A 26974-nucleotide genomic window follows, 5' to 3' on the forward strand; every position below is an offset into this window, starting at 1 on the left:
CACACAGATAATTTTGACGTGGAAACCGTGTCGGAATCAGCACCATAAACCCCCGAAATTGCCCAGCATTGATTTCAATGTGATGCAGAGGCGTCTTCTTCCTGGCGGATTAGGCCACTCGTGGGGAAAATAAGCAGCGTGTCTCTTGGCGCAGCTTCCGCCTCTGACATCCTATTGAAATTAATGGGCGGCAGAAAAAACCTGTGGTACTCCTTTGCAACCGTTTTTCGTGGAGTTTTTTGCTTGCGCTCCTTGCATTAGATTTAATGGCCGCGGGCAAAAAAAACGCACCGAATACCGTGGACAAGAAAGGGCAGGCAGTTAAAAATCTACCTCAAAATTCCTGAATGAATTCTGAGGTAGATTTTTTTTTCTGCCTGCAAAAACATTGTGATCAGGGCCCAAGAGTGTATACACACAGTGCAGTTTTGCCGCGTTTTTCCCGCATGGCCGCGTTTTTACCAGCACTTTTTTCGATGTGGTTTTCGGACGCACGGAAAACGTGTTAAAACCGCACTGTGTGAATACACCCTTAAAAAATTTTTTTTATTAAAATAAAAACTCCCCCACAAAACCCTCGGTAACCATTTTATTTAAAAAAAAAACCAGTCCAGCGAAACCTGCCTTGAAAAAAAAAAAAAAAGAGGTTAGTAATATGAAAAATAAATAAACGTACCTACACCAAAAAAACTAAAATAATATAATAACAATAAGTAACTTGCTTGAAATTTTATTTTAATTCACGACACATTCCCTTTAAATCTTCAGGGTTTTACACTGTTTCGAAACGACAGGGCAAATAGGAAAGGCGGTGGTGTACAGATGTAGCTGTCTTTTATCTTAACTTTTAACTCATTAAATACACAGTGGCGAGATCCTTTATCTTGACTTTTTCAATGACTTTTCAATGGTTTTTGTTGTGTGATATCACGCTGTAGCAAGTTATCAGAGTCCAGATAAAGATGGATAAATCCGTATGTCTGTATGTGAGAAGGGATATCAAGGCTAGTGTGAGGAGGTTGAAACCTTGTGGGTAGAATTACAAAGGGATGTAAACACTGGAAAAAATATATTTGGTGTAATATATAGACCCCCCCAATATAACTGAGGAGATGGACGGTCCGCTATGTAAACAAATGGAGCGGTCTGCACAGGGGGTTACAGTAGTGATAATGGGAGATTTTAATTATCGGGATATTAATTGGTGTCAAAGTTCGGCTACAACTGCGGAGGGGAGACATTTCCTCAATCTGTTGCAGGAAAATTTTATAGACCAGTTTGTGGAAGACCCGACTAGAGGTGAAGCTCTGTTGGATCTGGTCATTTCTAACAATGCAGAGCTTGTTGGGAATGTCAATGTTCGTAAAAACCTCGGTAACAGTGATCACAATATAGTTATGTTTTACATATACTGTAAAAAAACAAACACAGGCTGGGAGGGCAAAAACACTTATAGAGAACCTTTCACCTCCCCAAACATGTGCAGCTGAGTGCAGCATGTTATAGGAAAGGCTTCACAAACCCTGTCTCACGTAAAATTATTTTTCTAACTCTCTCCGTTATTTACATATCGGTGCCGTTATATTTGGCGACCGATATGTAAATAAGCCCCTGAACAGTCAATGGGGCGTTTCTAACTAACTAAAAGGCAAGGGGTCTCCGCTCTGACACTGTCCAATCAGCTGCGGACAGTGTCATGGTGGCTTGCGCTGTGTTCCCTCCTGCGAGAACACACACAGACTTGGTGTTTGTGCTGCAGATAGCGTCCGCGCGCCCTCACGCATGCGCATATCGACGTCACCACTCCCGTCGCCACGGTATGAGAAGAGACGAGGAGGAGAAGCAGGGACTAGGAGAAGAAGGAGATGAGGAGGAGATCTACTTACATCCGTGAGATCTACTTACATCCGAACGGCAGTGCGTGCACGTGCGCGCCCACGCTATCTGTAGCACAACCATTAAGTCTGTGTGTGTTCTCGCGGGAGACAGGGTTTGTGAAGCCTTTCCTATAACATGCTGCACTCAGCTGCACATGTTTAGATATGGTCCAAGCTAAGTTTAATTAAATAAGTGTGCACAAGGCCCCGGGACCAGATGAGTTACACCCAAGAGTTCTTAAGGAACTTAGTTCAAATATTTCTGTCCCCCTCTTCATAATTTTTAGAGATTGTCTAGTGACTGGTATAGTGCCAAAGGAATGGCGCAGGGCAAATGTGGTGACCATTTTCAGAACGGGCTCTGTCTTCCCCGGGTAATTATAGACCAGTAAGCTTAACATCCATTATGGGAAAAATGTTTGAGGGGCTATTGAGGGACTATATACAGGAGTATGTGACAAAAAAAATCATATTATAACTGACATCCAGCACGGTTTTACTAAGGACAGAAGTTGCCAAACCAACCTGATTTTGTTTTTATGAAGAGGTGAGGAGAATCCTAGACAGAGGATGGATATAGTATTTTTGGACTTTGCAAAGGCATTTGACACTGTCCCTCATAGATGACTAATGGGTAAATTAAGGACTATAGGTTTAGAAAGTATAGTTTGTAATTGGATTGAGAATTGGCTCAAGGACCGTATCCAGAGAGTTGTGGTCAATGATTCCTACTCTGAATGGTCCCTGGTTATAAGTGGTGTACCCCAGGGTTCAGTGCTGGGACCACTATTATTCAACTTATTTATTAATGATCTAGAGGATGGGATTAATAGCACTTTTTCTATTTTTGCAGATGAGACCAAGCTATGTAGTAATGTTCAGTCTATGGAAGATGTTTATAAATGACAAGCCGATTTGGACATACTGAGTGTTTGGGCATCCACTGGGCAAATGAGGTTTAATGTAGATACGTGTAAATGTAAAGTTATGCATCTGGGTACCAACAATCTGCATGTATCATATTTCCTAGGGGGGGGGGGCTATACTGGGAGAGTCACTTGTTGAGAAGGATCTGGGTGTACTTGTAGATCATAAACTAAATAACGGCATGCAATGTCAATCAGCTGGTTTTAAGGCCAACAAGATATTGTCATGTATTGAAAGAGACCTGGACTGGCGGGACAGGTATATAATATTCCCACAATACAAAGCATTAGTGCGACCTTCATAGAAAGGATGCCCTGGAGTTGGAAAATCAACTAAACTAATAAGGGGCATGGATAATCTTAGTTATGAGGAAAGATTAAAATAATTAAACCTATTTAGCCTTGAAAAGAGACGATTAACCCCTTAATGACCAGGCCATTTTGCGCGTTAATGACCAAGGATTATTTTTTGTTTTTTCAGTCATAACTTTTTTTTTATTCCGTCGACATAGCCGTATAACGGCTTGTTTTTTGCGAGACGAGTTGTATTTTGTAATTGTACCATTTTTAGATGCTTATAATATATCGATTAGATTTTATTAACTTTATTTTAGGAGAGAATTGAGAATAAGCAGCTATTCCAGCATTGATTTTCACGTTATAAACTTACGCCGTTTACTATGCAGCATAAATAACATGTTAACTTTATTCTATGGGTCGGCACGACTACGGGGATATCAAATATGTAAAGGTTTCATATGTTTTCCTACGTTTGCACAATAAAAACCCTTTTAGAAAAAAATTACTTGTTTTTGCATTGCTGCATTCCAAGAGACAATTTTTTTATTTTTCTGTCAATGTGGTCGTATGTGGGCTTGATTTTTGCGGGCCAATGTGTAATTTTCATTAGTACTATTTTGGGGTACATAGGACTTATAGATTCACTTTTATTTAATTTTTTATGGGGGGAATGGGAGAAAAGAGAACTTTGCCGTGGTTTTTTGCGTTTTTTTTGGACGCCATTCATCTGGCGGTTTAATTAATGTGTTCATTTTATTGTTCAAGTTGTTACGATCGCGGGGATACAATATATGTGTATGTTATTTGTTTTGGCACTTTTACTAAATAAAACAACTTCTTGGGCAAAAAAAGTTTTATTTGATTTTGACTGTAAATTTATTTTTTTTTTTCACAAACTTTATTTAACTGCTTTCCATTTTTTTTTTTTTAGTACCACCAGGGGACTTCACTATGCGATCTGCTGATCGCATATATAATGCTTTGCTATACTTAGTATACCAAAGCATTATTGCCTGTCAGTGTAAAACTCCGGCATGGCCTAACAGTCATTTGCTGAAGACAGTCCTGGGGGTCTTTGCAGGGCCCCCGGCTGCCATGGAAACCCGACGGCGACCCGCGATTTCTTTGTGGGGGCGCCGATGGGGTGTCAAACACATTAGATGTCACTGTCGCTATTGACAGTGGCAATTAATGGGTTAAACTGCCGGAATTGGAGCGCGCTTCGATTTCGGCAGTTGCAGCAGGAGCCAGGCTGTGTATAACAGCCGTTCTCCTGCTGCTGATCGCGTGTGTACACTGTCAGTACCCGCACGATCACAGGACGGATATATCCATCCTCCTGCGTGAACTAGCAGCTGCAGAAGATGGATATATCCGTCCTTCGGCGTTAACAGGTTAAGGAGTAAGGCCTCATGCACACGACCGTAGCCGTGTGCACGGCCGTGATTTTCGGGTCGGCCGGCTGCGGACTGTCAGCGGACTGTCAGCCGCAGGCCGCCCGCAAATCGCGGGACATGCACATGGCCGCCGCCATTGTTTTCAATGAGCCCGGACCGCAGAACCGGGCCGTAATAAGACATGCCCATTCTTTCTGCGGTCCGGGCTCCCGGGCCGTGCAAGGACCGCAAAAACTACGGTCGTGTGCATGGCCCCATAGAAAAGAATGGGGCCGCAATTCTCCCGTGGATTTTCGGGGGAATTGCGGCCGCTAAAACACGGTCGTGTGCATGGGGCCTAACATGATTAACTTATATAAATATATAAATGGCCCATACAAGAAATACAGTGATAACCTGTTCCATGTAAAACCCCCTCAAAAGACAAGGGGGCTCTCCCTCCGTCTGGACAAATAAAGGTTCAATCTCCAGAGATGACCAGCCTTCTTTACTGTGAATCTGGGGCATAGCCTACCACAGGAGCTGGTCACAGCAGGAACAGTAGATGGCTTTAGGCCTCATGCACACGAGCGTGTTTTTGCGGCCGCAATTCACCCGCAAATATTCATTGGGCCCATGCACACAACCGTGCATTACTCGCGAGCCTGGACCGTAAAAAGATAGGACATGTCTTATTACGGCAGCATTTTGCGGTCCGGGCTCATTGAAATGAATGTACATAGCCATGTGCATGGCCTGTGATTTGTGTGTGGCCTGGGAAGGACACTCGGCGGCCATCCGAGCCGCAAATCATGGGCCGTGCGCACCACTACGGTCGTGTGCATGAGGCCTTAGATAATATATTTGGCGACCGATATGTAAATAAGCCCCTGAACAGTCAATGGGGCGTTTCTAACTAACTAAAAGGCAAGGGGTCTCCGCTCTGACACTGTCCAATCAGCTGCGGACAGTGTCATGGTGGCTTGCGCTGTGTTCCCTCCTGCGAGAACACACACAGACTTGGTGTTTGTGCTGCAGATAGCGTCCGCGCGCCCTCACGCATGCGCATATCGACGTCACCACTCCCGTCGCCACGGTATGAGAAGAGACGAGGAGGAGAAGCAGGGACTAGGAGAAGAAGGAGATGAGGAGGAGATCTACTTACATCCGTGAGATCTACTTACATCCGAACGGCAGTGTGTGCACGTGCGCGCCCACGCTATCTGTAGCACAACCATTAAGTCTGTGTGTGTTCTCGCGGGAGACAGGGTTTGTGAAGCCTTTCCTATAACATGCTGCACTCAGCTGCACATGTTTAGATATGGTCCAAGCTAAGTTTAATTAAATAAGTGTGCACAAGGCCCCGGGACCAGATGAGTTACACCCAAGAGTTCTTAAGGAACTTAGTTCAAATATTTCTGTCCCCCTCTTCATAATTTTTAGAGATTGTCTAGTGACTGGTATAGTGCCAAAGGAATGGCGCAGGGCAAATGTGGTGACCATTTTCAGAACGGGCTCTGTCTTCCCCGGGTAATTATAGACCAGTAAGCTTAACATCCATTATGGGAAAAATGTTTGAGGGGCTATTGAGGGACTATATACAGGAGTATGTGACAAAAAAAATCATATTATAACTGACATCCAGCACGGTTTTACTAAGGACAGAAGTTGCCAAACCAACCTGATTTTGTTTTTATGAAGAGGTGAGGAGAATCCTAGACAGAGGATGGATATAGTATTTTTGGACTTTGCAAAGGCATTTGACACTGTCCCTCATAGATGACTAATGGGTAAATTAAGGACTATAGGTTTAGAAAGTATAGTTTGTAATTGGATTGAGAATTGGCTCAAGGACCGTATCCAGAGAGTTGTGGTCAATGATTCCTACTCTGAATGGTCCCTGGTTATAAGTGGTGTACCCCAGGGTTCAGTGCTGGGACCACTATTATTCAACTTATTTATTAATGATATAGAAGATGGGATTAACCCCTTCCCTCTTTAGCCACTTTTGACCTTCCTGACAGAGCCTCATTTTTCAAATCTGACATGTGTCACTTTATGTGGTAATAACTCCGGAATGCTTTCACCTATCCAAGCGATTCTGAGATTGTTTTCTCGTGACACATTGGACTTTATGTTACTGGCAAAATTTGCTCGATATGTTCAGTATTTAATTGTGAAAAACACCAAAATTTAGCGAAAAATTGCAAAAATTAGCATTTTTCTCCATTTAAATGTATCTGCTTGTAAGACAGGCAGTTATAATACACAAAATTGTTGCTAATTAACATCCCCCATATGTCTACTTTAGATTGGCATCGTTTTTTGAACATCCTTTTATTTTTCTATGACCTCACAAGGCTTAGAACATTAGCAGCAATTTCTCACATTTTCAAGAAAATTTCAAAAGGCTATTTTTACAGGGGCCAGTTCAGTTGTGAAGTGGTTTTGAGGGCCTTATATATTAGAAACCCCAAAAAAGTCACCCCATTTTAAAAACTTCACCCCTCAAAGTATTCAAAACAGCATTTAGAAAATGTCTTAACCCTTTAAACATTTCACAGGAATTAAAGCAAAGTAGAGGTGAAATTTACAAATTTCATATTTTTCTGCAGAAATACATTTTTAATACAATTTTTTTTATAACACAGAAGGTTTTACCAGAGAAATGCAACTCAATATTTGTTGCCCAGTTTTTGCAGTTTTAGGAAATATCCCACATGTGGCCGTAGCGTGCTACTGGACTGAAACACCGGCCTCAGAAGCAAAGGAGCACCTAGTGGATTTTGGGGCCTTATTTTTGTTAGAATATATTTTAGGCACCATGTCAGGTTTGAAGGGCTCTTGCGGTGCCAAAACAGTCAAAATCCCCCAAAAGTGACCCCATCTGGGAAACTAGACACCTCAAGGAAATTATCTAGGGGTGTAGTGAGCATTTTCACCGCACAGGTTTTTTACAGAAATTATTGGAAGTAGGCCGTGAAAATTAAAATCAACATTTCTTCAAAGAAAATGTAGGTTTAGCGATTTTTTTTCTCATTTCCACAAGGACTAAAGGAGAAAAAGCACCGCAAAATTTGTAAAGCAATTTCTCCCGAGTAAAACAATACCTCACATGTGGTAATAAACGGTTGTTTGGAGACACGGCGTGGCTGAGAAGGGAAAGAGCGCCATTTGGCTTTTGGAGTTCACATTTAGCAGGAATGGTTTGCGGAGGCCATGTCACATTTACAAAGCCCCTGAGGGGACAAAACAGTGAAAACCCCAAACAAGTGACCCCATTTTGGAAACTATACCCCTTGAGGAAATTATCTAGGGGTATAGTGAGCATTTTGACCCCACAGGTTTTTTGCAGAAATTTTTGCAAGTAGGCTGTGAAAATGAAAATCTACATTTTTTCAAATAAAATGTAGGTTTAGCTAATTTTTTTTCATTTCCACAAGGACTAAAGGAGAAAAATCACCATAAAATTTGTAAAGAAATTTCTCCCGAGTAAAACAGTACCCCACATGTGGTAATAAACGGCTGTTTGGACACACGGCGAGGCTGAGAAGGGAAAGAGCGCCATTTGGCTTTTGGAACTCAAATTTAGCAGGAATGGTTTGCGGAGGCCATGTTACATTTACAAAGCCCCTGAGGGGACAAAACAGTGGAAACCCCCCACAAGTGACCCCATTTTGGAAACAACACCCATTGAGGAAATTATCTAGGGGTATAGTGAGCGATTTGACACCACAGTTTTTTTGCAGAAATTATTGGAAGTAGGCCCTGAAAATAATAATCTACATTTTTTCAAAGAAAATGTAGGTTTAGCTAATTTTTTCTCATTTCCAGAAGGACTAAAGGAGAAAAAGCACCACAAAATTTGTAAAGCAATTTCTCCCGAGTAAAACAATACCCCACATGTGGTAATAAACGGCTGTTTGAACACACGGCAGGGCTTAGAAGGGAAAGAGCACTATTTGACTTTTTGAGATCACATTTAGCAGGAATGATTTGCGGAGGCCAGGTCACATTTGCAAAGCCCCTGAGGGGACAAAACAATGAAAACGCCCAAAAAGGGACTCCATTTAGGAAACTACACCTCTTGAAGAATGCATCTAGGGGTGTAGTGAGCATTTTGACCCCACAGATGTTTCATAGAATTTATTAGAATTAGGCAGTGAAAATAAAAACAGTCCTTTTTCTTCAATAAGACGTAGCTTTAGCGCAAATTTTTTCATTTTCTCAACAAATAAAGGAAAAAAAGAACCCAACATTTGTAAAGCTATTTCTCCCGAGTACGGCAATACCCCATATGTGGTCATAAACTGCTGTTTGGGCAAACGGCAGGGCTCAGAAGGGAAGGACCGCCATTTGGAGTGCAGATGTTGCTGGATTGGTTTCTGGGCACCTGTGGGCCCAAAACAGTGGAAACCCCCCAGAAGTGACCCCATTTTGTAAACTACACCCCTCAATGCATTTACCAAGGGGTGTAGTAAGCATTTTAACCCTGCAGGTGTTTTGTAGAAATTAGTGTGCGCTCAATGTTGCAGAGTGAAAATGGGATTTTTTTCCATAGATATGCCAATATGTGGTGCCCGGCTTGTGCCACCATAACAAGACAGCTCTCTAATTATTATGCGGTGTTTCCCGGTTTTAGAAACACCCTACATGTGGCCCTAATCTTTTGTCTGGACATATGACAGGGCTCAGAAGTGAAGAGTACCATGCGGAGTGGAGGCCTAATTTGGCGATTTACAAAGTATTGGTTCACAACTGCAGAGGCTCAGATGTGAAATAATAAAAATAAACCCCTGATAAGTGACCCCATTATGGAACTGCACCCCTCAAGGCATTTATTAAGGGGTGTAGTGAGCATTTTCACCCCACAGGTCTTTTCCATAAATGAATGCGCTGCGGATGGTGCAAATTAAAAATTTATATTTTTCCCTAGATATGCCATTCAGTGGCAAATATGTCATGCCCAGCTTATGACGCTGGAGACACACACCACAAAAATTGTTAAAAGGGTTCTCACGGGTATGACGGTGCCATATATGTTGAAGGAAACTGCTGTTTGGGCACGCTGTAGGGTTCAGGGCCGAGGGAGCACCATTTGGCTTTTGGAGAGCGGATTTTGCTTGGTACTATATTTGTTTGAGTATTGCTGGTGTTTTATAATGTGGGGGTACATGTAAGCGGGGCGGAGTATATAAGGGGCATAGTCAGGTGGTATAAAAAAATAAAAATAATCCATAGATGTGTGTTACGCTGTGAAGCAATCCTTTCTGCACAGGCCGGTGTCGCACTGATAAATGGTGTCATTTCTTATCCCCCTTTTGGTCCACACTCCGCGCCTTTGTAGTTTGGGGAATTTTGCTGGGAAAGTATTATCCTGGTATAATACGGGCACCGTCGCTTCCATCGGATATGATTGGGCCCTCCCTTCCTGGTTCCCTAATTTTAGGTCCTTGATAAATCGCCTCTTGAAACAGAAGAAATGTTCTCCTCGGGCACAACTGCATATTTTTTTATTTCCTGACTTATTGGAGCCATAACTAATTTTATTTTTCATAGACGTAGCGGTATGAGGGCTGGTTTGTTGCGGGACGAGCTATAGTTTTTATAGGTACCATTTTTGGATACGTGCGACTTTTTGATCACTTTTTATTGTAATATTTGTAGGGCAAAGTGACTAAAAAACAGAAACTCTGGTAACGTTTTTTACGGGTTTTTTTTACGCTGTTCACCGCGTGCAATAAATAATATAATATTTTGATACCTCCGGTCGTTACGGTCGTGGCGATACCAAATACATATGGTTTATTATTATTTTTCAATAATAAAGGACTTGATAAGAGTAAAAGGGGGATTGTGTGTTATTTGATTACTTGAAACTTTTATTGTTTTCAAACTTTTATTTTTTGCACTTTTTTTTACACTTTTTTATACTTTTTTTACACTTTTTCTCAAGTCCCACTAGGGGACTTGAAGGTCCAACGGTCAGATTTTTTTTTTTCTAATACATTGCACTACCTATGTAGTGCAATGTATTAGATCTGTCAGTCATTCACTGACAGCAAGCCGTTTAGGCTTCGCCTCCCGGCGGGGCCTAAATCGGCTTCCGTAATGGCAGAGCAGGAGACCATTGTGTCTCCTGTTGCCATAACAGCAGTCGCCAGTCCCGATTGCCTGTCAGGGCTGGCGATCTGCTTGTAACCGCTACGATGCAGCAATCGCTTTCGATTGCTGCATCGAAGGGGTTAATGGCAGGGATCGGAGCTAGCTCCGGTTCCTGCCGTTACAGGTGGATGTCAGCTGTACAGTACAGCTGACTTCCACCGCTGATGACGCCGGATCAGCTCCTGACCCGGCGCCATCTTGCCGGCAGCTACGGAAGCCGATCAGGCTCCGCCGCCGGGCGGATCTTGACCGGCTTCGGTGCTAGGCAGACCGGGAGGCCAGTATTAGGCCTCCGGTTGCCATTGCAGCCACCGGAACCCCGGCAATTTCATTACTGGGGTTCCGATGAGCTGCAAACACCTTAAGTGCAGCGATCGCGTTTGAGCGCTGCACTTAAGGGGTTAATGGCGGGGATCGAAGCTAATTTCGGTCCCCGCCGTTACAGTCGGATGTCAGCTGTAAGATACAGCTGAGATCCGGTGATGATGGGACCGGCTCAGCTTCTGAGCCGGTGCCAAACGTTTGACGTACATGTACGGCAAGATGCGGGAAGTCAGTACTTTCCATGACGTACATGTACGGCAAATGTCGGGAAGGGGTTAATAGCACTTTTTCTATTTTTGCAGATGAGACCAAGCTATGTAGTAATGTTCAGTCTATGGAAGATGTTTATAAATGACAAGCCGATTTGGACATACTGAGTGTTTGGGCATCCACTGGGCAAATGAGGTTTAATGTAGATACGTGTAAATGTAAAGTTATGCATCTGGGTACCAACAATCTGCATGTATCATATTTCCTAGGGGGGGGGCTATACTGGGAGAGTCACTTGTTGAGAAGGATCTGGGTGTACTTGTAGATCATAAACTAAATAACGGCATGCAATGTCAATCAGCTGGTTTTAAGGCCAACAAGATATTGTCATGTATTGAAAGAGACCTGGACTGGCGGGACAGGTATATAATATTCCCACAATACAAAGCATTAGTGCGACCTTCATAGAAAGGATGCCCTGGAGTTGGAAAATCAACTAAACTAATAAGGGGCATGGATAATCTTAGTTATGAGGAAAGATTAAAATAATTAAACCTATTTAGCCTTGAAAAGAGACGATTAACCCCTTAATGACCAGGCCATTTTGCGCGTTAATGACCAAGGATTATTTTTTGTTTTTTCAGTCATAACTTTTTTTTTATTCCGTCGACATAGCCGTATAACGGCTTGTTTTTTGCGAGACGAGTTGTATTTTGTAATTGTACCATTTTTAGATGCTTATAATATATCGATTAGATTTTATTAACTTTATTTTAGGAGAGAATTGAGAATAAGCAGCTATTCCAGCATTGATTTTCACGTTATAAACTTACGCCGTTTACTATGCAGCATAAATAACATGTTAACTTTATTCTATGGGTCGGCACGACTACGGGGATATCAAATATGTAAAGGTTTCATATGTTTTCCTACGTTTGCACAATAAAAACCCTTTTAGAAAAAAATTACTTGTTTTTGCATTGCTGCATTCCAAGAGACAATTTTTTTATTTTTCTGTCAATGTGGTCGTATGTGGGCTTGATTTTTGCGGGCCAATGTGTAATTTTCATTAGTACTATTTTGGGGTACATAGGACTTATAGATTCACTTTTATTTAATTTTTTATGGGGGGAATGGGAGAAAAGAGAACTTTGCCGTGGTTTTTTGCGTTTTTTTTGGACGCCATTCATCTGGCGGTTTAATTAATGTGTTCATTTTATTGTTCAAGTTGTTACGATCGCGGGGATACAATATATGTGTATGTTATTTGTTTTGGCACTTTTACTAAATAAAACAACTTCTTGGGCAAAAAAAGTTTTATTTGATTTTGACTGTAAATTTATTTTTTTTTTTCACAAACTTTATTTAACTGCTTTCCATTTTTTTTTTTTTAGTACCACCAGGGGACTTCACTATGCGATCTGCTGATCGCATATATAATGCTTTGCTATACTTAGTATACCAAAGCATTATTGCCTGTCAGTGTAAAACTCCGGCATGGCCTAACAGTCATTTGCTGAAGACAGTCCTGGGGGTCTTTGCAGGGCCCCCGGCTGCCATGGAAACCCGACGGCGACCCGCGATTTCTTTGTGGGGGCGCCGATGGGGTGTCAAACACATTAGATGTCACTGTCGCTATTGACAGTGGCAATTAATGGGTTAAACTGCCGGAATTGGAGCGCGCTTCGATTTCGGCAGTTGCAGCAGGAGCCAGGCTGTGTATAACAGCCGTTCTCCTGCTGCTGATCGCGTGTGTACACTGTCAGTACCCGCACGATCACAGGACGGATATATCCATCCTCCTGCGTGAACTAGCAGCTGCAGAGGATGGATATATCCGTCCTTCGGCGTTAACAGGTTAAGGAGTAAGGCCTCATGCACACGACCGTAGCCGTGTGCACGGCCGTGATTTTCGGGTCGGCCGGCTGCGGACTGTCAGCGGACTGTCAGCCGCAGGCCGCCCGCAAATCGCGGGACATGCACATGGCCGCTGCCATTGTTTTCAATGAGCCCGGACCGCAGAACCGGGCCGTAATAAGACATGCCCATTCTTTCTGCGGTCCGGGCTCCCGGGCCGTGCAAGGACCGCAAAAACTACGGTCGTGTGCATGGCCCCATAGAAAAGAATGGGGCCGCAATTCTCCCGTGGATTTTCGGGGGAATTGCGGCCGCAAAAACACGGTCGTGTGCATGGGGCCTAACATGATTAACTTATATAAATATATAAATGGCCCATACAAGAAATACAGTGATAACCTGTTCCATGTAAAACCCCCTCAAAAGACAAGGGGGCTCTCCCTCCGTCTGGACAAATAAAGGTTCAATCTCCAGAGATGACCAGCCTTCTTTACTGTGAATCTGGGGCATAGCCTACCACAGGAGCTGGTCACAGCAGGAACAGTAGATGGCTTTAGGCCTCATGCACACGAGCGTGTTTTTGCGGCCGCAATTCACCCACAAATATTCATTGGGCCCATGCACACAACCGTGCATTACTCGGGAGCCTGGACCGTAAAAAGATAGGACATGTCTTATTACGGCAGCATTTTGCGGTCCGGGCTCATTGAAATGAATGTACATAGCCATGTGCATGGCCTGTGATTTGTGTGTGGCCTGGGAAGGACACTCGGCGGCCATCCGAGCCGCAAATCATGGGCCGTGCGCACCACTACGGTCGTGTGCATGAGGCCTTAGATAATTTCCTAGAACAAAAAATATCAGCTCCTATGTCAATGTGTATAGATTTTTTTTTTCATCCCTTCCCTTTCTCCCGTCCCTTGGTAGAACTTGATGGATATGTGTCTTTTTTTTCAACCGTACTAACTATGTAAGGCCCCATAAACACGACCATAGATTTAGTTCGTAATTACGGACCTATTCATTTCTATTTCCGACAGACACGTACCCGTATATTTACGGGAAGGTGTCCGTGCCGTAGAAAGGTTTTGCAAAAAAGTTAGTACATGCCCTATTTTTTGATTTTACGTGCCTTACTACCATACTTTATATGGGAGCATGGCCCACAAATGTGTGTGGCTGGCCGTGCCCGTAATCATCGACCTTTATTATGGGCACGGTCGTGTGCAGGGGTGCCTAACTATGTATTTTGTGCATCTCTTTTTTGTTATAGTTATTTTCTTGACACATTCTTAGTTTATTTATAGCATTTATTTTTATCACTAAAAAACCAACAGTAGTTCTTTGTAATATAATATTTTGCACTTAAGCATAATATTATAAATAAGTGTTCATAATGTTTTATTAATTATTATCTTTCAACACAACAACATGGATGAATGCCTGCCTCTTTCCTTTATACATGGATCTGTGTGGTAACCACATTAACCAGCTGTAAACCACTGCAGGGGCTGCTGGGACCACATGTCATGTCTGACTAAATATTATTCAGTTTGCATAATGGATTCAGAATCCAAGATTATTTTTTTTATGGCACAAAGTAATTTGTAGCTTTTGTATCAGTCTTTGTGCTTAAAAGTAGCTGCTTCTTGCACATCACTTGGCTTTGAAATTGGACAGAAACCACAAAGTGTGGGTGGAGGTTCCGGACTAAATATCATTTGCTCTCAGTCTCTCCTATTGTTTTTAAAGTGGCTCTACTGTTATATTTTCTCTTTCCCTTTTATATTATCATTGTTATTTAAAGGACTTAAAGAGAACCTTTCACCTCCCCATACATGTGCAGCTGAGTGCAGTATGTAATGGGGAGGGCTGCACAAACCCTGGGGCACTTTACTTTTTTTTTGTACCTCCCTCCGTTATTTAGATATCGGTGCCGTCATATTTGGCGCCCGATATTTAAATAACCCCCTGAACTGTCAACGGGGCGTGTACTGGCAAGGGGGCGTGTTACTATGGCTGTGACATTGTCCAATCAGATATGGACAGTGCCACAGCAAGAGCGAGGAGAGAGAGTGTGCACACTCTCACTCTTCAGCTTTCAAGATTAGTCTTCTGCCAAACTGGCAAGGGGGCGTGTCACTGCTACGGACAGTATAAGAGCTGGAGAGAGCAGAGCGCACTCTCATCTCTTCAGTTCATTAGTCTTGTGTTGTCTGCCAAACTGGCAAGGGGGCGTGTCTCTTCTACGGACAGTGTAAATGCGCTCCGCAGCTCTTACACTGTCCGCAGCAGTGATACACCCACTTGCCAGATCGGGTGAAAAGACTGATCTTCAAATTTGAAGAGTGAGAGAGCGTGCGCACGCGCGCGCACATTCTCTCTCCTCGCTCTTGCTGTTGCACTGTCCATATCTGATTGGACAGTGTCACAGCCATAGTAACATTCCTCCTTGCCAGTGCACGCCCCATTGACAGTTCAGGGGGTTATTTAAATATCGGGCGCCAAATATAACGGCACCGATATCTAAATAACGGAGTAGGTAGAAAAAAAATGTAAAGTGCCCCAGGGTTTGTGCAGCCCCCCCCCCATTACATGCTGCACATGTAATGGGGAGGTGAAAGGTTCTCTTTAATGTACAAACCATTCTTGCTATATATTTTCTATAATGGTGTTAGTTTACCTTCTTCTCAAACTAGGACGAGATGCCTCTACTTGATACCTTTTAACAGAATTTATTTTTTGTCATGCAAGAGTCTTCAGACCGATATAACACGTGGCATCCTCTCATACACTGTGCACAATAGTGGCACATATGAATAAATAGATATAGTCTATATACTGTATAATAAAAATTGGAATCAGTAAGTTATGTGGGAGAGAAGGTTTAATAAGGACCAAAAACAGCAGAATATAGGTAATGTACTACATATGTTGCAATAAATATGATTGTCTATTCATTAGCAAAATGTGAATGACACTTGAGTTGCCTTTATTGATTTTTTTCAGGTGGAACTTGCAGAAACCTGTGCGAAATGTGAGCGTTACATTGGCACAGAAGGTGGCGGAATGGACCAGTCAATCTCATTCCTTGCAGAGGAAGGAACTGTAAGTTACACAGATCTTTTACTCACATTTTCTTAGTATAGTATGTATTATATAATATATAGTGCCACTTTTATTTTAATAGTGAATAATAATGGAATTACCCCATTGTAATTAATATATATAATATGCAATGGGTAGTGAAGTTGATGAGATACAATTCCATTTTATTCATGTTACTATAAACTTTGTTCAAAGACAGAAACCGTCAGTATGTCTTTATGAAAATGCAAAAGCACTTGCAATTACAAATTCATGACTTGAATCCGCATAGAAAGTTATGTGAGTGTTCCAAAAATCCTAAACGGATTAGTGCCCCCTGTAGAATGTGACGTACAGCCCCCCTGTAGACAGTGCTATATAGCCCCGCCTATAGACAGTGTCTCACCCCATTTGTAGATAGCGCCCCGCCCCCTGTAGATATCGCCATAAAGCCCCCTGTAGATATAGCCATAAAGCCCCCACTGTATATAGCGCTATACAGCTCCCACTATATATGGTGCCACACAGCCCCTCTCCCTTGCATACAGTGCCACACAGCCCCCCCTTAGTAGAAAGTGCAGCACAGCCCCCCATAGTAGAAAGTGCCACACACCGACCCCTGTAGATTGCGCCACACTTAGCCCCCTGTAGATAGAGCCATACAGTTCCCCCATGTGTATAGTGCCACACAGCTCCCCGTTGTGTATAGTGCCACACAGCCCCCCTTGTATATACTGCCACACAGCCCCCCTTGTATATACTGCCACACAGCCCCTTGTATATACTGCCACACAGCCCCCTTGTATATACTGCCAAATCCCCCCTTGCATATACTGCCGCACAGCCCTTCCTTGTATATACTGCCACAGAGACCTCCTTGTATATACTGCCACACAGACCTCCTTGTATATACTGCCACACAGACCTCCTTGTATATACTGCCACACAGACCCCCTTGTATATACTGCCACACAGACCCCCTTGTATATACTGCCACACAGACCCCTTGTATATACTGCCACACAGACCCCCTTGTATATACTGCCACACAGACCCCCTTGTATATATTGCCACAAAGCCGCCGCCTTGTATATACTGCCACACAGACCCCCTTGTAGATAGCCACACACATCCCCCTTTGTAGATCGCCACACACATCCCCCTTTGTAGATCGCCACACACATCCCCCTTTGTAGATAGCCACACACATCCCCCTTTGTAGATAGCCACACACAGCCCCCCTTGTAGATAGCCACACACAGCCCCCCTTGTAGATAGCCACACACAGCCCCCCTTGTAGATAGCGCCCCCATTCCCTTGTAAGTAGCACCGCACAGCCTCCCCCCTTCCCTTGTACTTAGTGCAAACAGAGCGGTAGCCTACCGCTACAACTCTCCGCTCTGCCTGACATGACTTGCTGTCAGGAAGAAGAGGAGGTGGTCATGTGGCGAAGATCAGATCACCTTTGTCTGGGGTCGGTGACGTCACAGGACTGGACCAGTTCAGTCACCCGACCTCATGTCAGGTGACTGGATTGGTCCACTCCCGGCACCGACCTCACTTGTTAGCGGCCGGCCTGCAGATTTGTTAGCGGACGGCCTGCATGCCATCTCTGATACTCTGTGCTATCTCCTCCCTCTCTCACCTTCCGGGAGTTCTCATTGGGTGGCTGCTGAACGTGAGGAGGGAGGAGATTGAGAAACTTCCGCCCGCCGCACTGACAGTGCGCGGGCTTTAAAGTTCAGTGAGCGCGGGGCCGTGGAAGGAAGATTGTCCATGACCTATTGTCAATGGTGGCTCTTGTGTGGATAGGTGTTACCTTCTATTGTAATCCTACCTGTGATGATAATGAGATGACTGCTAAGAAGTGATCTCTACAGAACAAGAAGTGTCAGTCTATTATAAGGCTCAGTGTCCAGAGTGAAAACTGTAAGATTGTAGGATTCTTTTATAATATAGATTATAGACCGGGAAAAAAAAATCACCAATAATTCTTAAAAAATATGTTTAACATAAAAACTTGATTTAAACAGTCGGCTATTTTCTGATGACATATTCCCTTTAAGGCCTATATAAATGTTTTGTTGAAAGAAAGGTGTAATAAATTTCCTTGTATAGTATACCTCTTCACATTTATTAAAGGCTATGTACACCTTTTGAAAGGGATGGGGTTTTTTTGTTTGTTTTTTAAGGAAAAGGCCAATCAGTGTGTTTTGTCAAAGTTTATATTTTTGTTTTTATAAGAATTTGTTTTACTCTTTCAGATACAGTTGCTCTGTATTCTGCATACAGAGCAGCAGTATCGTTGCTAGGTCTGCGGGACTGACGGGTTCAGCATCAACAAGTCCTGCAGGTCTCTGACATGCAGAATCCACCTGTAATGGATCACATCTAAGTTTTGAAGTTAGATGTGATCTTTAACAGCTTGATCCTGCGTGACCCGCTGACGCATAGCCCATCAGTCCCATGGACCTGACGGTTACAGTACTCAAAGTACTAAGATTTAGCTGCTCTGTATACAGAATACAAAGCAGCTATATCTCAAAAAGTAAAAATAATTTTTAATAAAAACGAATTATGAAGTTGCACCAAACACGCTGTTTTGACGTTTTTAGTAAAACAAATAAATCCCATTCAAGGTGTAAATAGCCTTTAAGTCCTCTGATGCATGTATAGGTGTACAGAAAAAACAGAAATGGGACGAATTGAAAATTGTGCATATTGCTTATTTGCCAATGTTGTAAGCTGCATATCTAACCTCATCTTTTGGTCTGAGCAAATCGGTGAGTGACCCCAAAATACCCCACTTTTTTTGCTATTAACCAATGCATTTTGAAGAAAATGTTGTCACTCTTAACTCTTAATCAAATCATGGTTTGTTTAAACTTTATTAGAACATACTTTGCCGTTTTCAGCGTGTTATGCTAGTTGTGGTTTTGTGGAGTTTGAAACCATGTAGATTCTATATGTGTGTTTAGAAATTGCACATTTTGTATAATGATCTATGTATTTTGAAGACCATTATTTCAGCATTTTCCAGAGTACTGTTATTAAATAGGACAAGACAGGTGTTTTATTCTTTTGGCACAGTGAAAATTGAGGCCTCAGGCCATCTTTGTTTGCTCTGTCTGAATTTCTATTGCCAACATTGTGGCGGGAGCAAGAACAATTTTCATTTTTAATTTATAATAATTGGTCAGAAGCTCTTTGTAGTCCACAACACATGTTCCAGCCCTGCTACTTAAAACGGGTTTTTCCACTGCGGGCAATTATGGTATATCATTGGAATGCTGGGAACCGCACCAGTACAAAGTATGGGGGAGTCTAGAGCCGTGTTCCTGGTGAAGAGGTGGAAACACCGTGGCAGTCACTCTCAATTATAGTGGATGTTAAAGATGAAAACCACTTAGCATGCTCAGTCGGCGGTTCCTATAACTTCCAATTACTGTGTATGCATCGACACCTCTCAGTGGATTTTGCACCTCCTCTTCTTAGGGTCAGTGTGGTACCTGAGCTCGACCCCCTCCCCTAATCAGACATTTATGGCTTATCCAATCATTATGCCATGCCGTACATTTCTATAACAAATGTTATGCAGTCGTTTTTAATAATGCATGTGAAGCTGACCAACATTTTTATGTTCTACTAAACAGGCACTTTTCTTAAAATGTTAATTCATGATATGTGATGTGGAGTAGAATTTCATTGCTGAGATTGTGGATTATTGTGATTGAATTACCCAGGAGGGCTTAAAGGGGTTGTCTAGGATTAGAAAAACATGGTTTCTTTTTTCTAAAACCAGCGCCACATCTCTCCATGGGTTGTGTCTGGTATCGCAGCCCTGCTCTTTTCAAGTGAATGGGACTGAGCTGCAATACCACACCAAAACCTTGGACTGAGGCCCCATGCACACGACCGTAAGAAACCTCCGTTTTTGCGGACCGCAATTGCGGTCCGCAAAAACGGAGCAATTCACTTTCATTGAACACTGACACCTTTCCGTAGCACTACGGAAGGGTGTCCGTGCCGTGGAAATGTTCCGGGAATTATGGAACATGTCCGTTCTTTCGCATTTTGCGGGCCGTGCTCCCATACTTTGTATGGGAGCACGGCCCGAAAATACGGCTGTCAGTCAGCGGCCGGCCGTGCCCGCAATCGCGGGCCTGATGTAGTGTTTTTGGAAGAAAGCAGCCATGTTTTTCAAATCCTTAACAACTCTTAATTGTTGGGAGTTGAGCAAACCAATTGGATGAGTGGTAAACTGTGACAATTAGACAATTATGAAACAAATTCAGTTGATATCTACGTACCACCCCTTAATAAATAAATATATATATATGTTTATATATATATATATATATATATATATATATATATACACTATACATCATAAACCTTTTATTGAACATCAATGCATTGTTTTGCCATGGTTAGACTTTAACTATCCTATAAAATTTTATATTTTTAAATCATGTCCTCGTAACTTATACACAAAACATCCTCAATGAAACACTCACCCCTCTAACATTACATTTATATTCCTTCTACAGGCAAAGTTGATAGAATTCGGCCCTCTCAGAGCAACCGACGTAAAACTTCCACATGGAGCTGTTTTTGTGATAGCTAACAGTTGTGTTGAAATGAACAAGGCTGCAACCGCTCATTTCAACATAAGAGTTGTGGAGTGTCGTCTTGCCACCAAGGTACAGTATCTACCATACACACGTTATGAGAATTATAGAAGTGGTTAAGCTATGCATTATTAGTAATAACCGAATCAATCATTTCTGTAATAACCCTTTTTTTAAATCATTAAAATCTGTCAAGTATATTGTGTAGACTAAATCTAATAATCTACTGCAGTGAATTAGATCACCATTTCTCACACGATTCGTACCATCTTTATGCTTATGAATGCTAATATTTATGAATTTTGTATATGGATGAAATACTCCAGCATGGCACTCTTGCTTGCTACTCCCCACAGAATGAAATCTGCTACAATTGACACCAGTTTCCTGGTGTAGATATTAATTTGTCTTTCTGGCAAACGCCTGAGTCCTGCCCCTTTAAACAGGACTTTTGAAAAGTGGCGAGAAAAGTAAAACGTTACACATTTTTAGCGCAGCTATGGCGTACGCCAAAATCTGACTTTTTTTTACACCAGAAAACTGGCGTAAACCTCTTGATATATTCCCCCCATTATGTTTCCCAGTGTAACTGTAGTCTTCTACAGTGTGCACTTTGTAGCTCAAGAACGTAGCAAAAGTTAAGACAGAGGTGGATCTTACTTTTATTTTTATATTACAGCATAGAATATTTATGAATGATTTCATATCCTCTCACGGACGATCCTAGCATATTTATTTTTTTCTCAGTAGGAATTGCTTATCTCATTTTGATCTTGATACTGTTTTTGGGACACAGTAAATATAATTTGTATTGTTTAAAAGAGTTGTGCTGTTTTTTTTATGGGGACAGGAAACCAAAATGTATGCAGCTTACACATACCCCATGCAACGTTTCCAAGAAATGCCACAGGCAGGTAATTAAGCTATGTAAACATATTACATTATATTTTGGGGATAATTGAAGGTGAATGATGCCTTTTATATATTTAGTGAGGTTACAAATGTTTAATATTTATCCACGGTCAAGGAAGAAAACGTTACGTGGTTTTTAAGCTTTTATTATCCCTTTTTATTTGTCTATTTTTTTTTTTTCGCCAGAGAAAAAGCCCCCATGCCTGCTGCCTCAAGTAAGCAGCTGGGGAAAAAAAACGATTCACTGTACTGTTGTTCTTTAATTCTACAGTCCACACACACATCCTATTTAGTACCCCTATCTTTCACTGCGACCATTATAATTTATTTACAGCTCACTACAGTATACCCTGTTAAGTGTAGATTTTATTTTTGGCTAAAAAGGCAGGTGCTAGATAATATAAAAAAAAAAATTAAAAAAAAAGAGACCTCGGGCAAAATATTTCCATCATCTATTTCTGTAGTAATCTTTGTTATGTTCTTGTCCATTGTCTATTATGAAGAGGCACTTTTTGGCAGTGGATTTCATATGCTGCATTGTTCAAACATTTTGAAAATCTGCCTTTAAAATAAAAATACAAATATTCTGGGAACAAGCACTTTCTTAGGTTATCTAATGGATAATCAGACCCTTGTTGGGATGGCTGGTAGAAGTGTACAGTTGTGTTTCTTCTAGAGATTAGGCCATAAGGCCAGGTTTACTGTTTGGGTTGTGGTTTTTATACGTTGATCTCTAAGGCTTCGTTCACATCTGCGTCGGGACTCCGTTCGTGGGTTACATAGTTACATAGTTAGTACAGCTGAAAAAAGACACATGTCCATCAAGTTCAACCAAGGGAAGGGAAAAGGGAAGGAAAAATTTCTACACATAGGAGCTAATATTTTTTTGTTCTAGGAAATTATCTAACCCTTTTTTAAAGCCATCTACTGTCCCTGCTGTGACCAGCTCCTGCGGTAGGCTATTCCATAGATTCACAGTTCTCACTGTAAAGAAGGCTTGTCGCCCCTGAAGCTTGAACCTTTTTTTCTCCAGACGGAGGGAGTGCCCCCTTGTTTTTTGAGGGGGTTTTACAAGGAACAGGATTTCACCATATTTTTTGTATGTGCCATTAATATATTTATATAAGTTAATCATGTCCCCCCTTAGTCGTCTTTTTTCAAGGCTAAATAGGTTTAATTCTTTCAATCTTTCCTCATAACTTAAATTCTCCATGCCCCTAATTAGCTTCGTTGCTCTTCTTTGTATTTTTTCCAACTCCAGGGCATCCTTTCTATGAACTGGAGCCCAGAACTGAACTGCATATTCTAGATGCGGCCTCACTAATGCTTTGTAAAGTGGTAATATTACATCCCTGTCCCGCGAGTCCATGCCTCTTTTAATACACGACAATATCCTGCTGGCCTTTGAAGCAGCTGAAAATCTCCCATTTATCATTTGTTCCATTATTTGACACTGCATGCTGTTATTGAGTTTATGATTTACAAGTACACCCAGATCCTTCTCAACAAGTGAATCCGCCAGTGTAGCTCCCCCTAGGACATATGATGCATGCAGGTTGTTGGTACCCAGATGCATAACTTTACATTTATCTACATTAAACTTCATCTGCCAAGTGGACGCCCAAACACTTAGTTTGTTTAAATCTGCCTGCAATTCATGAACATCTTCCATAGTCTGAACTATATTGCATAGCTTGGTGTCATCTGCAAAAATAGAAATAGTGCTATTAATCCCATCCTCTATATCATTAATATATAAGTTGAATAATAGTGGTCCCAGCACTGAACCCTGGGGTACACCACTTATAACTGGGGACCATTCAGAGAAGGATTCATTGACCACAACCCTCTGGATACGGTCCTTGAGCCAATTCTCAATCCAATTACAAACTATATTTTCTAAACCTATAGTCCTTAATATATATGGGGGACAGTGTCAAATGCCTTTGCAAAGTCCAAAAACACTAAATCCACAGCGGCCCCTCTGTCTAGACTTCTGCTCACCTCTTCATAAAAACAGATTAGGTTAGTTTGACAACTTCTGTCCTTAGTAAAACCGTGCTGGCTGTCACTTATAATGCTATTTATTGTCACATAATCCTGCCCACGATGGATGTTAAGCTTACTGGTCTATAATTACCAGGGGAAGACCTAGAGCCCTTTTTGAAAATAGGCACCACATTTGCGCTGCGCCAGTCCCTTGGCACTATACCAGTCACTAGAGATTCTCTGAATATTATGAAAAGGGGGACAGAAATAACTGAACTAATCTCTTTAAGAATTCTAGGGTGTAACCCATCTGGTCCCGGGGCCTTGTGCACATTTATTTTATTTAATTTAGCTTGGACCATCTCTACATTCATCCAATTCAGTATATCAACTGATATATTAACAGCACTGGCACCGGCTACATCAGCTGCTCTTTCTTCAGTTGTATATACAGAGCTAAAGAACCCATTTAGTAACTCTGCCTTCTCTTGATCCCCTGTGATCAACTCCCCATTACCATTATCTAGGGGTCCTACATGTTCAGACCTTGGCTTTTTAGCATTTATATGCTTGAAGAATTTTTTGGGATTTGTTTTACTATCCTTGGCCACCTGCCTTTCATTTTGTATTTTTGCTAATTTTATTACATTTTTACTGATTTTATTATGCTCTTTATATTTTACAAAGGCTACAGATGTACCCTCAGATTTGTATTTTTTAAATGCCCTTTTTTTGTCATGTATTGCCCCTTTCACAGAAGGTGTAAGCCATGTGGGGTTTAATTTGAGTCGTTTATACTTGTTACCTATAGGAATAAATTTTGCACTATAATAACTCAAAGTAGATTTGAAAATCTCCCATTTATCATTTGTTCCATTATTTGACATTAGTTCTTCCCAGTCTATGTCCTGAATTGCAGCCTTCATCCTGGGGAAATTGGCTTTCTTAAAATTAAATGTTTTTGCCCTCCCAGCCTGCGTTTGTTTTTTACAGTATAGGTAAAATGTAACTATATTGTGATCACTGTTACCGAGGTTTTCACGAACATTGACATTCCCAACAAGATCTTCATTATTAGAAATGACCAGATCCAACAGAGCTTCACCTCTAGTCGGGTCTTCCACAAACTGGCCCATAAAATTTTCCTGCAACAGGTTGAGGAAATGTCTCCCCTTTGCAGTTGAAGCTGAACCATGACACCAATTAATATCCCGGAAATTAAAATCTCCCATTATCACTACAGTACCCGCCTGTGCAGCCCGCTCCATCTGTTTATATAGCTGAACATCCATCTCCTCAGTTATATTGGGGGGTCTATAGATTACACCAAAAGTAATTTTTTCAGTGTTTACCTCCCTTTCTAGTTCCACCCACAAGGTTTCAACCTCCTCACAGTATTCACCCACTATTGTCTCTTTCACACTCGCCTTCATATCACTTCTCACATACAGACATACACCACCGCCTTTCCTATTTGTCCTGTCTTTCCGAAAAAGTGTAAAACCCTGTAGATTTACAGCCCAGTCATGTGAAGAGTCCAGCCATGTTTCAGCAACACCAACTATATCTATATTTTCTTCCAGTATCAAGGCCTCCAGCTCCCCCATTTTGCTTGCTAGACTTCTGGCATTTGTGAACATACACTTTAACTTGCCTGTCAGTTTTTCACTTTTATTATCAGAAATGTGATTTGACATTAATCGGGCCTTTTTATTTACACTGATGTTTTGTAACGAAAGGATCTCCTTATCCTGTTGTCTAGTCCTCTCCCCACATTCTGTTTCTCCCCCCACCAATATAGTCTGACCCCTCTCTAACCTGGCTACCCCTTTTTTTTCTACATTGACCTCCCTCCTCAGCCCTAGTTTAAATACTCCGCCACCCCAGCTAGAATTCTCTCCCCCAGCACAGCGGACCCCCTTCCATTTAGGTGCAAATCATCTGCAGAATACAGTTTGTACCCCAATGAAAAGTCAGCCCAGTGCTCTAGGAACCCAAATCCTTCTCCTCTACACCAAGACTTAAGCCATGCATTTAACTCCCTGAGCTCCCGCTGTCTTTCCTGTGATGCGCATGGCACAGGCAGTATTCCTGAGAATACAACCTTGGAGGTCCTTCCCTTCAGCTTGTAGCCTAGTTCTTTAAAATTATTCTTAAGGCTCCTCCACCTACCATTTATTCTGTCGTTGGTACTGACATGGACCACGACAGCTGGATCATCACCAGCCCCTCCCAGCAATTTGTCCACCCGTTCCACCACATGCCGAACCCTGGCACCAGGGAGACAGCAAACCATTCGGTTGAGGTGGTCTTGGCGACAAATTATTCTATCCGTCTTCCTGATTATAGAATCCCCTACGACTATCAATTGTCTTGGCTTACCTGCATTACCATCCCGCCGACTACTAGCTGGGCTGTTCTCCCGGCTGTTAGGGAGATCAGTATCCACTAGGGCTGCCATTTCTGAGACTGACACCCTCACATCATCACCCAACTTGGCAATTTTGCCTGGAATGTCAGAAACCGGATCGGCCTTCCTTTTCTTTGAACCCTTTCTACTGCCCCTAACTACATTAACCCAGCTATTAACCTGATCCTGCTCACCCATGTCTTCACCCTCCAATTGTAACCCACTAACTGCATGCTCCGTGAGCAGCAAGCTCAGCTCAAGATTGTCTATCCTCCTCAGTGTTGCATTCTGCTCCTCCAGATCTCTAATACGAGCTTCCAGGTGAACAACATGCTCACATCTTCCACAGAGATATTTACCCTGGAACTCCGGCTCCAGTCGTGCATACATATGGCAAACTGTGCACTGAAGAAAACCTCCAATCTTGCTATCCATTATCCAAGTTACCAAAAAAAAACAGCGAACAGGTGTTAATCAAAAAGAAAAAGAAGTAGAAGAGCACTTACTTGGGCTTTAACTCCTCTTTTCAACTCTGGTTTTTGGAACTCCACTTGATCTACAACCCACTTGTTTTTCCAAGCCACAGATCCAATAGTGACAGATCCAGTGCATATGGTTTCCGTTTGTCAACATTTTGTAAGGGTTCCATCATTTTGACGGAATAAATAGCGCAGTCGTCTACGGTATTGATTCCGTCAAAACGACAGAACCCTTACACAACGGAAAACATTTGCATCAATCTGTCGCCCTTGAAATCAGTGGTGATGCAAACAGAAACCTATGGTTTACGTTTGTTTCAGTTTGGATTCAGTTCATGGGTTTTCCTGACGGAAAGCTCAGACGGAAGCCGTGAACGGAGTCCCTACGCAGATGTGAACGAAGCTTAACCTTGACCTGTTTTACATTAGTC

At 42.1% G+C, this 26974-nt stretch overlaps 1 protein-coding gene across 1 annotated transcript in view; it reads left to right on the plus strand.

Moving 5' to 3' along the window:
- The window catches only part of GALK2 (galactokinase 2), a 331206-nt gene that overhangs the window by 202577 nt on the left and 101655 nt on the right, over positions 1-26974 (plus strand). Inside the window, exons 6-7 of the mRNA XM_075858034.1 lie at positions 16045-16143; positions 20673-20825. Coding sequence (XP_075714149.1) covers positions 16045-16143; positions 20673-20825 — 252 coding nt within the window. The remainder of the gene's footprint in view (positions 1-16044; positions 16144-20672; positions 20826-26974) is intronic.

Source organism: Rhinoderma darwinii, chromosome 3 (genome assembly GCF_050947455.1).
Source record: "Rhinoderma darwinii isolate aRhiDar2 chromosome 3, aRhiDar2.hap1, whole genome shotgun sequence".
NCBI lineage: Eukaryota > Metazoa > Chordata > Amphibia > Anura > Rhinodermatidae > Rhinoderma > Rhinoderma darwinii.